Consider the following 12,981-nt stretch of genomic DNA (forward strand, 5'->3'; position numbering starts at 1 on the left):
GATTCAGTTTGCTTACCCAAAAGTTGGGTTAGTAATTCGTTCCTCTCAGAATTGTGAGAACCAACCAAAATAATAGGTAAGAAAGCATTCTATAAAGGGAGGTACAAACATTAAGATTATTACTCTCTCCAGGGTAGGAAGAAGCTGTGAAGAAGTGGTACAGGCAGCAGAGGAGGGAACAGCCAGCTCAGCTAGGCCTGGACAGCAGTTCTGGTATCTCTGTGGCTGGAGACAGCAACGTGTGGGCATTCCAACAGCTTCCCCTTCCCCTTTCCCCTTTGCTGAAGCTCATAACCAGATGCACCTACATAATAAGATGACAGGTACATACATCTACATAATAAGATGACATAATCACCCCTTACCAGACGGTAAGCTCTTTGAGGGTAAGGGCAGTCTTGTTGTCATCTTTATCTCCAGCACCCAGCACAAGTGCTTGGCACAGAGCAGGTACCCAGTAAATATTTGTTGAATGAATAAGTAAATGGATTAATGACTGAATGACATGTGGCACTAGTATGACATAACAAAAAGTCCAAGCAGTATTCCATTCCATCCCCACTCCCAGCCCAAGACCTAGGATATTGTGCTAGTAAAGAAGGCAAAAAGTTATGATACCATAGCTGTTGGAGTCATCTCAGAGATGAGGATGGGCCAATGGCAGTCATCAGCCCTCCTTTACCATTTTCATCATAGATAAACTATATGGACAACCCAGTGGAGGTTAAAGGAGCCTTGAGGCTCCTGAATGATAAAAGAGGCAACTGGTAGGGATCAGCAAAAGAAAAGAGAAACATCAACAGCTTTGAAGTCTACAGTAGGTCTAGATTCAAATCACAGTTTTGCCCCGAACTAGCCATGTTTGTGACCTTGGAAAAGTTACTTAACCAGTTTCACCATCTATATATAATAATACCACCTCCGGCGGCGCCTGTGGCTTAGTCGGTAAGGCGCCAGCCCCATATACTGAGGGTGGCGGGTTCAAACCCAGCCCCAGCTGAATTGCAACCAAAAAAACAGCCGGGCGTTGTGGCGGGCGCCTGTAGTCCCAGCTACTCGGAAGACTGAGGCAAGAGAATCACTTAAGCCCAGGAGTTGGAGGTTGCTGTGAGCTGTGTGATGCCATGGCACTCTACCCAGGGCCATAAAGTAAGACTCTGTCTCTACAAAAATAAAAAATACCACTTTACAGGACTAACGTAAGAATTAAATGAGATACTGTAGAAAGTGTTAGTAGAGTGCCTGGCGTGTACTAAACACTTTATAAATGGCAGCTATTAGTACTATTCCCAGGATTGTCAGGACTACTGAATAAAAGAATGGATGCAAAGTGCCCATCAAGCTTTATAGCAAGCATATAATGGATGTGAGAAGAAGAGAGATCTATAGATTCTACCCTGAAAAGGGTGCAACCTACTTAACTAGCTGGAACAACCTGAAGACAGGCCCACCCTAGCCCATTCCCTACACCCCCAAGGAAGAAAAATCCAGTCCCCTCCTGACCTTGGCATTGCATGGCCACTGAGCTGCAACTTCCGGAAGGTCTCCTCATACTGAGGCAGCTCCACATATGTGATCAGCCACTGCACCACCTCATCCACGGTCCAATTATATACTGTGGAAAGAGACAAGGAAAGCCATGACTCTATAATGCTGAGAACTGCTTGCACTTATTGTCACAGTCACACTGACCTTTACATTCACCATGTTTTTGTGTTTAACATGTCTCTCTCCCATAAAATCCTAAGAATGAAAGGAATACACACTGTATAAAGTCTATTTACATGAAACTCTAGAAAAGACTAATCAACAGTGACAGAAAACAGATGAATAGTTGGCCGAAGCCAAGAGGGAGGGTGGGGCTGAGTAAAAAGGAGCACAAAGCAATGTTTTAAGGTGATGGAAATATTCTATATCTTTGTTGTTGTTGTTGTTGTTTGAGACAGTCTTACTCAGTTGCCCTGTGTAGAGTGCCGTGGCCTCATAGCTCACAGCAACCTCAAACTCTTGGGCTCAAGAGATCCTCTTGCCTCACCCTCCCAAGGGGAGGGACTAGGACTATAGGTACCTGTTACAATGCCCGGCTAGTTGGGTTTTTTTGAGTAGAGACAAGGTCTTGCTCCAGCTCAGGCTGGTCTTGAACTTCTGAGCTCAAGCAATCCACTAGCCTCAGTCTCCCAGAGGGCTAGGTTGATAGGTATGAGCGACTGTGCGGGGCTTTGAATTTAGATTTTTTTTTTTTTTTTTTTTGAGACAGAGTCGCAAGCTGTCACCCTGGGTAGGGTGCCTTGGTGTCACAGCTCACAGCAACCTCAAACTCTTGGGCTTAAGCGATTCTCTTGTAGCTGGAACTATAGGTACCCACCACGATGCCTGGCTATCTTTTTTTTGTTGTTGTTGTTGTTGCAGTTGTCATTGTTTCAGCTGGCCCAGGCCGGGTTCGAACCCACCAGCCTCAGTGTATGTGGCTGGCACTTTACACACTGAGCTATGGGCGCCTCCAAATTTAGATATTTTAATACAAAAGAACCCAGAGATCAAAGCTGCTATTTTTTTTTTTTTTTTTGTAGAGACAGAGTCTCACTTTATGGCCCTCGGTAGAGTGCCGTGGCATCATACAGCTCACAGCAACCTCCAACTCCTGGGCTTAAGCGATTCTCTTGCCTCAGCCTCCCGAGTAGCTGGGACTACAGGCGCCCGCCACAACGCCCAGCTATTTTTTGGTTGCAGTTCAGCCGGGGCCGGGTTTGAACCCGCCACCCTCGGTATATGGGGCCGGCGCCTTACTGACTGAGCCACAGGCACCTCCCAAAACTGCTATATTTATACAAAATATGTAAATTCATAGTTGCAATTCAAATTTTCAAGATGAATGTTTAAAAGACATACACCACTGAAATGTTACCCACTAAAAGATATAAAACAATTGGTGTGTTCCAGGAGAATCTAATATAATATCACATGATCACCTATCATGACCTACCTGAAAGCATTATAGTGGATATGGGTCATTCTTGCCACCAACCATCCATTTCCCTTTTTTGGTAACAATAGAACCAACTTTCCTTTGCTTTTACGCTAATATGCTTCAGGGAAAGCTAAATCCACCTCTAGCAGTAAAGAGCTAAGGTAATCAGTATATTTCACCCTCTTAACCTTAGTACTCAGTCAAGGGACTTGGTTTTTGTTTGATCCCTGATTTTGTTTGCTTGCTCTTCCATTACACTGGTGTCTGGGATGAAAAGACCCTGAACTGGCAGCACCTGTAGCTCAGTGGGTAGGGCGCTGGCCACATACACCCAAGTTGGCAGGTTCCAACCCAGCCCCAGCCAGCTAAACAACAATGACAATTGCAACCAAAAAATAGCCAGGTGTTGTGGCAGGCGCTTGTAGCCCTAGCTACTTGGGAGGCTGAGGCAAGAGAATCACTTAAGACCAAGAGTTTGAGGTTGCTGTGAGCTGTGACACCATGGCACTCTACCAAGGGTGACATAGTGAGACTGTCTCAAAAAGAAAAGAAAGAAAAGACCTTGAACTATAACAGTAATAGTAATAGTAATGATAATATAATACAAGCCATCCTTATATAGCGCTTACTGTATGACAGTACTGTTCCAAAAACTTCATATATATTAACAAATTTTCATCACCACCATGTGAAGAAATGTTCCATTTTATCCCCATTTTAAAGATGAAGAAGCTGAGACACAGAAAGATTATATAACTTTCCCTAAGTTACCCAGCTAGGAATTAGTAAAGCCAAGATTTGGTCTCAGGCAGTCTGGCTCCATAATCCATGTTCTAAACACATACATGTATCTCCTCCCTGAGGTTTAGAAGTCTTCCTACAGAGGCAAAGCTGAATCAAGATCCAAATGACATCATTTAATCTCTGAGTGAGATCACGACTCTGGACAGAACTATTCATATATATTTCAGTTTTGTGCAACAAGTAAATTTCCCCCTTTTGCTTATATCAGATTGGGAGGATTTTCTGTCATAACAGGAACCAACTCTATGAAACAATTTCTGAGCAATGATTCAAAATCCAAATCACATGATCTCCATACTTGGAGAACTATAGCTTGTTATTCCTCAATATTAATAACATTGGGATAAAGAATTGGCATAAAAGTTAGCCTTTTTTTTTTTTTTTGTAGAGACAGAGTCTCACTTTATCGCTCTTGGTAGAATGCTGTGGCATCACACAGCTCACAGCAACCTCCAGTTCCTGGGCTTACGTGATTCTCTTGCCTCAGCCTCCCAAGTAGCTGGGACTACAGGCAGCCGCCACAAGGCCTGGCTATTTTTTTTTTTTTTTTGCTGCAGTTCGGCCTGGGCTGGGTTTGAATCCGCCATCCTCGGTATACGGGGCCGGCGCCCAACTCACTGAGCCACAGGGGCCGCCCAAAAGTCAGCCTTTTAATATAATTTTGATATTTGTATGTCATTTAAACATACAGAAAGCAAATTTATGTCTATATTTTGTTAATAGTGAATATGAAGGAATAGAAAAGGACTTAATATACTTAGGAATATGTTCAAGCCAAGTGAAGGTCAAATGAGATCATGATGTGTTATACAAATCAAAATTTGATAGTGGCTTAAATAGAGAAAAAATGGTGGGAGGAATGAGTCATCAGATGGCACTCAGTAATACAGACTTGCTGAACTTAAAGGAACCAGGGAGCAACTGAATTTCAGTAAAAAACTATCATTTCATTAGATCTGAAGTTTATTTTTTGTAAAGTCTGTATCTGTTTTTTGTTTATATTTGTATGCAAATTGTACACAGAGACCTAAAGCTCACTTTATGTTTGTGCATATTTCAATAAGATTATAATAAGAATAATTTAAGTCAGCACTGCGGGTCCAAGATAAATTATTTCCCTTAAAAGGAATTTGTACATTCCTTAAGTTTGAAAACCACTGCTATGAGCAGCAAAAAGTCAAAAAAGTTTTGAAGCAGAATATGATGATATTCATCACCCTCCTCTCTTAAGATCCCTATCTTTACCAAAAATCATCTTTCAACAGAATGCTGTCTAATTTCCTTTTAATAGTCAGCAAACACTGAAGGCCTGGGACAGCTCCTATTAATTTTTGCTCATCCACTGTTTATATAAAAATAAGAGCTTCACATATAGTTACATCAATAAGAATAACTACCCTAAATGAGGAATTCCAGAAATGTTCTGATTGTGAGCCTCCAAACAACAGCAATAACAAACCTCCTTAGAAAAATATACAGTTCATGTGGATGGATAATTCCAAAATGCTTGTCAAAAAACAAGCATTCCTCTGGTAGGCACAACTCACATTTCAGGTTGTTTCTATCACTCTTATATAAGCTAGAGAAGTTGAAAAATTCATTTCCCTACTTCCCCCCCAGTGCAGCTCAGCATATGATGCAAAGCAGACAATCAGGTATGGAACGAAGTTGAAAGCAAAATGCTTCAATTTCTTCTTCTTCTTTTTTTTTTATTTTTTATTTATTTTTATTTTTTTTGCAGTTTTTTTTTTTGGCTAGGGCTGGGTTTGAACCCGCTACCTCTGGTATATGGAGCCAGCGCCCCACTCTTTGAACCACAGGTGCCACCCTAGAATGCTTCAATTTCTTGATGTCCTCAATAAGAAGCTGAAGCTTAGGAGGGAAGCTCTGAAGCTAAGTGGCTTTAGAGGTAGATTATACTATTTGCAGATGCCTGGGAGGTGAGAAGGGAAAGGTGGCAGGGGGAAGAAATGAGGTAGGTATGGTACACTCACAGACTGCATACTGTAAGACAAAATACCAGAGGCTTAGGTGAGGGTGCTTACTCACTATTTAATTAAATTTATGATTCTCAGACTAGAATATGTTGGAGAGAAAAGAGAAATTAATTTCCAAGAGAAAAGAGGGATAATGAAACTGGGGTTAAAGAAGTGTTGAGGAAAGTAGAATGCACTAGCTATTACTCTTAAAAATGAATGCATATTCTCACACATTACAGATGTGATCATTTATGATGGTCTTGAGTGTGCAGGTGGTGAAGGCATATGAGAGAGACACACAGACATGAGGTAGAAAGACAAGTGCTAGCCTGTAAAGTGCAGAAAACAACACACTTCTGCCACTGTTGCCAAGGGAGCTTGGCCTCATCCAGCATAAAAGGGCCTTTCTGTTTGGCATGTAGAATGGAAAAAGGCCACGTTTTTATTGCTAGAAAGGCCTGAGGCCAACAGTGCTTTAAGGGCCTTTTGTCTACTAGGAGGATGCCTTGATACAAGCCTGGGCAAAGGCTCTTGGCATGCAGAATCTCCTGTCAGTGCCCTACACCACTGTGGAGGCAGGTAGGCGTCACTCTAGAACAGGGTTTGTCAGCCTCTGCACCAATGACATTTTTTTTTTTTTTTTTTGAGACAGAGTCTCACTATGTTGCCCTCAGTAGAGTGCCATGGTGTCACAGCTCACAGCAACCTCAAATTCTTGGGCTTAAGAGATTCTCTTTCCTTGGCCTCCCAAGAAGCTGGGATTACAGCCACCTGCCACAACACCTGGCTATTTTTTGTTGCAGTTGTCATTGTTGTTCGAGCCCAGGCCAGGTTTGAACCCACCAGCCTTGGTGTATGCAGCTGGCGCATACCACTGTGCTATGGGCACCAAGCCACCGATGACATTTTAGATAAGGAATTCTTTGTTGTGGGCTGTCCTATACATCACAGTATGTTTAACATCTGCTGGTAGTGACAATCAAAAATGTCTCCAGATACTGCTAAATGTCCCCTTAGGGGAAAAATTGCCCCAGCTGAGAACCTTTACTCTAAACACTACATTAAATGAGGCAGAGGGTCTCTACTGGGGCCAATGCACTCCAGACTTGGACTGCCTGTCTAGAGGATGGACTCTAGACAAATCAGCCTCTACACAGCTAAGTTATGAAGGATAAGGATGAAGGCCTCAGCATTTCAGACCCAACCTCAAGACAGTTTTTTATTTGTTTTTGTCTCTATATATCATTCCATTATCCAGGCAGATGCTTTATCTAGGTAGGTATTGGCAGCATGGTGTCCAGTTGCTGGAGTCTGGACAAAATAAGCTACATCCTGTATAACATGTGTATCTCAGATAGCAACTTGAGTGCCAACAGGAATATCTCATTCAACAGTCCAGTTGAGATCATGGTCCCTTGTCCCCAAGGTTCAAGTACCTAAAAGATAAAAAGTCTTGCTCTCCTTTCTCATTCCAAAAGAGAAAATAGAGGTGTGCATAGTGGAACACACATGGAGTCCCAGCTACTCCAGAGGCTAAGGCAGGAAGGAGGATAGCTTGATCTAGGAGAATAAGGTTGCAGTAAGCTATGATAACACACTGTACTCCAGCCTGGGTAAAAGAGTAAACACTGTGTCAAAAAATAAAAATAAGAAGAAAGAGAGAAAATGGGAAGAAGCTCGGGCCAAAGTGAGAAAGAAGATACCAACAAATACAGAGCGCTGTAGCTATCAGTGAGAGGCTACAGAATTTGGCAAGGAAAGCTCAATACAGAGACAGACTCTAAAATGATTCACGTGTCTAAATCCCAGGAGGACATGCAAGTGAGATACAGTATTCTCAAGTTGTAAGTCCCCCATCACTCCGAATCTGTCCATGTGGCCCCTAGCCAGATCAAAGACTGCATCTCTGGGCAAAGTGACAAACAATGCCACACACCCCACAGAATCATAGGATGCCAACTCCTGGAGTTTTCCACGACAAACAGTCCTTTTATAAAAAAGATACTTAAGATGACTCATTGTGTAGTCTCCAATCTGTTTGGTGATATAATCTACCTATAAAGAAGCTTTGTATACACACTGCCAATGTATATGTATCTGTTTATAAATTAGACTCATGTACTAACCTTAGGTATATTATAAACAACATAAAAATTAAAGAATGAGATAAAAATAAGCACAATATAAATGAAAGCACTAATAGCTTCTTAAAATGAATAAATGGTAGCTATCACCTGTTGTACATTCCAACAGTATTTACGGTATGTTTTCTCACTAACAGCATTTTACTCATCCCCACTGACTTCTTAAGGAGTTGAAGGAAAGAGGTTCAAAAAAATTAAAAAGCACTTATCTTATGTATTATCAGCACAGAATCCCAGAAATCCATGCTCAGTTAGCTTATCACAGCAGTTCTCAACCTGTGGGTCACGACCCACAGGAATTATATTAAAGAGCGGGGGCATTAGGACGGTTCAGAACCACTGGCTTATCAGAAAGTAAGGATATATCCTGGCCTACAAACTGTTTCATAGATAAGAAAGATTTTCATGTAAAATGAGTAAAACCTGTTTTATTCTGAGGTAACCACAAAAAATAAAGTTATTAAAGACTGCTAACTACCTGGTATTTTAGAATACTGGATTTTTATTGTGGACTATCTTAGAAAAAGTGCTTTATCTGAAGCTAGAACCACCCTTTCATTTCTATCCTATCTGCCATAGACCAGCTTGAGTAATAAATCACTTAACCATTAAGATCAATTTCTACTTCTATAAAATATTCATTCTGCCATTTGACAAGCATTTATTCTGTACTATTCTATGCTAGGCATGGGAACAGAACAATGATCAAGAAAAAGATCCTTATCAGCTTTCAATCTAGCAATATCTATTTCCTAGAGTTGTTGAATTAAATAAGTTTGTGTGTCTGAAAATGCTTACGATTTAATACAAACTTAGTAGTAATTATTTCTTCACACATACAAAAGGGTAGATGTTAAGGACTGGTCAGAATCGTGGCAGACAGAGATGCAGAGGAAAGAAACATGAGCAAACAAACAAAGCTATAGTGTGAAGCATGCTCAGAAAACATTGATTCTGGGCTGGGCAAGGTAGCTCATGCCTGTAATCCTAGCACTCTGGGAGGCCCATGCGGGTAGATTGGCTGAGCTCACAAGTTCAAGACCAGCCTGAGCCACGGCAAGATCTTGTCTCTAAAAAAAACATAGCTGGGGGGCGGCGCCTGTGGCTCAAGGAGTAGGGCGCCGGTCCCATATGCTGGAGGTGGCGGGTTCAAACCCAGCCCCGGCCAAAAACCACAAAAAAAAAAAAAAAAAAAAGAATATTTATGGGCGGCGCCTGTGGCTCAGCGGGTAGGGCGCCGGTCCCACATGCCGGAGGTGGCGGGTTCAAACCCAGCCCTGGCCAAATTAAAAAAAAAAAAAAAAAAAACATAGCTGGGCCTTGTGGTGGGTGCCTTAGTTCCAGCTACTTGGGAGGCTGAGGCAAGAGAATTGCTTAAGCCCCAGAATTTGAGGTTGTGGTGAGCTGTGATGTCACGGCACTCTACTGAGGGGAACAAAGTGAGATTCTGTCTCAAAAAAAAGAAAAGAAAACATTGACTCTGGTTCATATGGAGTCCAAGGGTTGTGTACCAAGACAAGGAGAATGAGGTATTGCTGAGGCCTAATGATAAAGGTCCTTGAAAGCAGGTGTTCTCAACCCACAAAATAATTCATTCATTAGTGAAAAAACTATATACTATTGAGCACCTACTATTTGCCAGGGATCATTCCAGGAGCTACAGATACAAAAGTATACCAAACAGTCACAGAATCCATGGTGCTTATATTCTGGTACAGAGAGACAAAGTAAAACATTATAAACAAATAATTATATGTCAGATGGTAATAAGTACAATAAATTATGCAATAAAAAGAGGGTATGGCTCAGCACCTGCAGCTCAAATGGCTAAGGCGCCAGTCACATACACCAGAGCTGGCGGGTTCAAATCCAGCCCGGGCCCACCAACAACAATGATGGCTGCAACCAAAAAATAGCCGGGTGTTGTGGTGGACGCCTGTAGTCCCAGCTACTTGGGAGGCGAGGCAAGAGAATCACTTAAGCCCAGGAGTTGGAGGTTGCTGTGAGCTGTGACACACTCTACCCAGGGCAACAGCTTGAGATTCTGTCTCAAAAAAAAAAAAAGAAGAAGAAGAGAGTAAAAATATTATTATACTATTCTATATTAGGTCAATCAGGGGAGCCCTCTGTAAAGAGGTGATATTTGAGCAGAAAATAAAATGAAAGTGTAAGCCATGTGGATATTTGGGGAAAGTTTATACCAGGCAGAAAGAGCAATAACTATTACTCCCTAACACTTGAGCTATAGTGATATCTCCAGTGATGTGCCACGGCAGATACTGTGCTTTGGCCAGTCCTTTCTCTTGCCAGGGAAAGAAATAAACAATAGGAAATGGATTCTTTTTTTTTTTTTGTAGAGACAGAGTCTCACTTTATGGCCCTCAGTAGAGTGCCGTGGCCACACACAGCTCACAGCAACCTCCAACTCCTGGGCTTAAGCGAGGAGCTCTCAAGCAGCTGGGACTACAGGCGCCCGCCACAACGCCCGGCTATTTTTTGGTTGCAGTTTGGCAGGGGCCGGGTATGAACCGGTCACCCTCGGTATATGGGGCCGGAGCCTTACCGACTGAGCCACAGGCGCCGCCCAGGAAATGGATTCTTGAATCAGTTATCTCTTTCCCACAATGGACCTCATAGACCTGTAGTACCTCCAGAAGAATACCTCATCTACTTTTCTGGTTTCCTTTTTTTTTTTTTGAGACAGAGTTTCACTTTGTCACAAAGGGACACTGCCTTGGTACAGTGCCATGGCGTCATAGCTCATGGCAACCTCAACTCTCGGGCTCAAGCAATTCTCTTGCCTCAGTGGGCACCTGCCACTATGACCAGCTATTTTTACAGATGGGGTATTGCTCTTGCTCAGGCTGGTCTCGAATCTATGAGCTTAGGCAATCCACCCATCTCAGCCTCCCAGAATGCTAGATTAGGCATGGTGTGAGTCACCATGCCTGGCCCTACTTTTGTGATTTCAAATGCACATCCCAAGAGAGCTATGTCTGGCAGAAACTGCCACTACCTTATTATTGTTATTATTATTATTGAGACAGAGTCTCACTCTGTGGCTCTGGGTAGAATGCATCATCATAGCTCAGAGCAACCTCAATCTCTTGGACTCAAGTCCAAGGAGCCGAGCCTTACTTTTTTTTTTTTAATCAACATAAGTGTGCCGCAGAAATTTAACTACAGGTTCAAGAGTGCTGTGAGATAAAAAAGGTTCAAAAAAGGTACTGTGGACTCAGCGCCTGTGGCTCAAGTGGCTAAGGCCACATACACCTGAGCTGGCAGGTTCAAATCCAGCCTGGGCCTGCCAAACAACGACAGCTGCAACCAAAAAATAGCTGGGCATTGTGGCAGGTACCTGTAGTCCAAGCTACTTGGGAGACGGAGGCAGGAGAACCACGTGAGCCCAGGAGTTGGAGTTTGCTGTGAGCTGTGATGCCATGACATTCTACCCAGGGCAACAGCTTGAGGCTCTGTCTCAAAAACAAAAAAAAGGGCGGCGCCTGTGGCTCAAAGGAGTAGGCCCCATATGCTGGAGGTGGCAGATTCAAACCCAGCCCCGGACAAAAACTGTAAAAAAAAAAAAAAAAGTACTGTGATGAGATAAACATAAGAAGCATAAAAAGACAGCTTATTTAGCCTGTGGTTTTCAGGGAAGACTTCTTAAAGAAGGAGATTCTTCCGCCCAGAGTAAGGCAGAAGTCCCAGTTTTCTAATATGATGTCAATATCAAGCCCTGAACCACGACTGCAAAAATAATCTGACCCAGGCCTCATGTGATAGGCCCACTAGGCTATCAGGCAAAAATCAGGTCTCCCAAGGTGAACAGAACATACTATTAAAGACCTTCTATACAGCAACCACGAGACTAGCAGAGAGCTGGAATCAAGAAAGAATGCAGGCTCAGCGCCTCTGGCTCAAGCGTTTAAGGCGCCAGCCACATACACCTGAGCTGGCTGGGTCGAATCCAGCCTGGGCCCGCCACAACAATGACGGCTGCAACCAAAAAATAGCCAGGCATTGTGGCAGGTGCCTGTAGTCCCAGCTACTTGGGAGGCAGAGGCAGGAAAATCGCTTGAGCCCGAGAGTTGGAGGTTGCTGTGAGCTGTGATGCCATAGCACTCTACCCAGAGTGACAGCTTGAGGCTCTGTCTCAAAAAAAAAAAGAAAAGAAAGAAAGAATGCAGCAGGGCTGCATTAGGAAGAGTGTCTAGGAGCTCTGAAATGTTGAGTGGGCCAAAGAACTTAAAGTAAGATCACACTGTGGCATAGCCAAAGACAAACTTTTGTCTCCTGTATCCCTACTCTGGGATAGGTCCTGGTGCTAAGTGTTCAGAATCATATAAATGCTACCCTCAAGTAGTCTGATAGGAAAACAGGCAGGGGAATCATTGCAATTAGTGTGTGTAGTGTGTGTAGTACTAAGTACACTAAGTACTGTGATGAGATAAACATAAGAGGCAAAGGGAATATAGAAAAAGACAGCTTATTTAGCTTGTGGTTTTCAGGGAAGACTTCTTAAAGAAGGAGATACTTAAATTCAGTCTTAATTGTTTAGTAGATTTTAAACAGATCAACAAGGAGAAAGGACAGAGGAAACTACATATGTAAAAGCATCACAAGATGGAGAAGAATAACATATCCTAGGAACTGCTGATATGTGTATATCAGTGCATTTACAGAAATGTGGTAAGGAATCGTAGTGAATAAGAAAATAAGTAAGTCAGAGAAATAAATATGGGCCTGCCTATGCTAAAATCATCTAACAAAATACCTGGTATATGGAAGGTACTCAGCAATTTTTTTTTAACAGATTAATGTTCACATAAATTACAGGAGAAAAACAGTATCTTTTGAGACCAATACTACAGAGGTGAATAAGGTATGACAGACAACTGCAGCATTTATAAATAAACTTTCAGGATATAAAAAAATCATCAGGGTGGTGCCTATGGCTCAAAGTAGGGTGCCAGCCCCATATGCCAGAGATGGTGGGTTCAACCCCAGCCCCGGCCAAAAAAACAATCATTAGATTTTGATTTGTATGTACATAATGATCTTACTTCCCAAGTAAGGTAATTCATTT

General features: G+C 42.5%; 1 protein-coding gene across 4 annotated transcripts in view; it reads right to left on the minus strand.

The window, feature by feature from the left end:
• The window catches only part of STIM1 (stromal interaction molecule 1), a 249,598-nt gene that overhangs the window by 44,957 nt on the left and 191,660 nt on the right, over positions 1 to 12,981 (minus strand). For all 4 annotated transcript variants that reach the window (XM_053560826.1, XM_053560830.1, XM_053560829.1 and 1 more), the window contains exon 4: positions 1,504 to 1,615. In XM_053560826.1, coding sequence (XP_053416801.1) covers positions 1,504 to 1,615 — 112 coding nt within the window. The remainder of the gene's footprint in view (positions 1 to 1,503; positions 1,616 to 12,981) is intronic.

Source organism: Nycticebus coucang, chromosome 14, assembly GCF_027406575.1.
Source record: "Nycticebus coucang isolate mNycCou1 chromosome 14, mNycCou1.pri, whole genome shotgun sequence".
NCBI classification, from domain to species: Eukaryota; Metazoa; Chordata; class Mammalia; order Primates; family Lorisidae; genus Nycticebus; species Nycticebus coucang.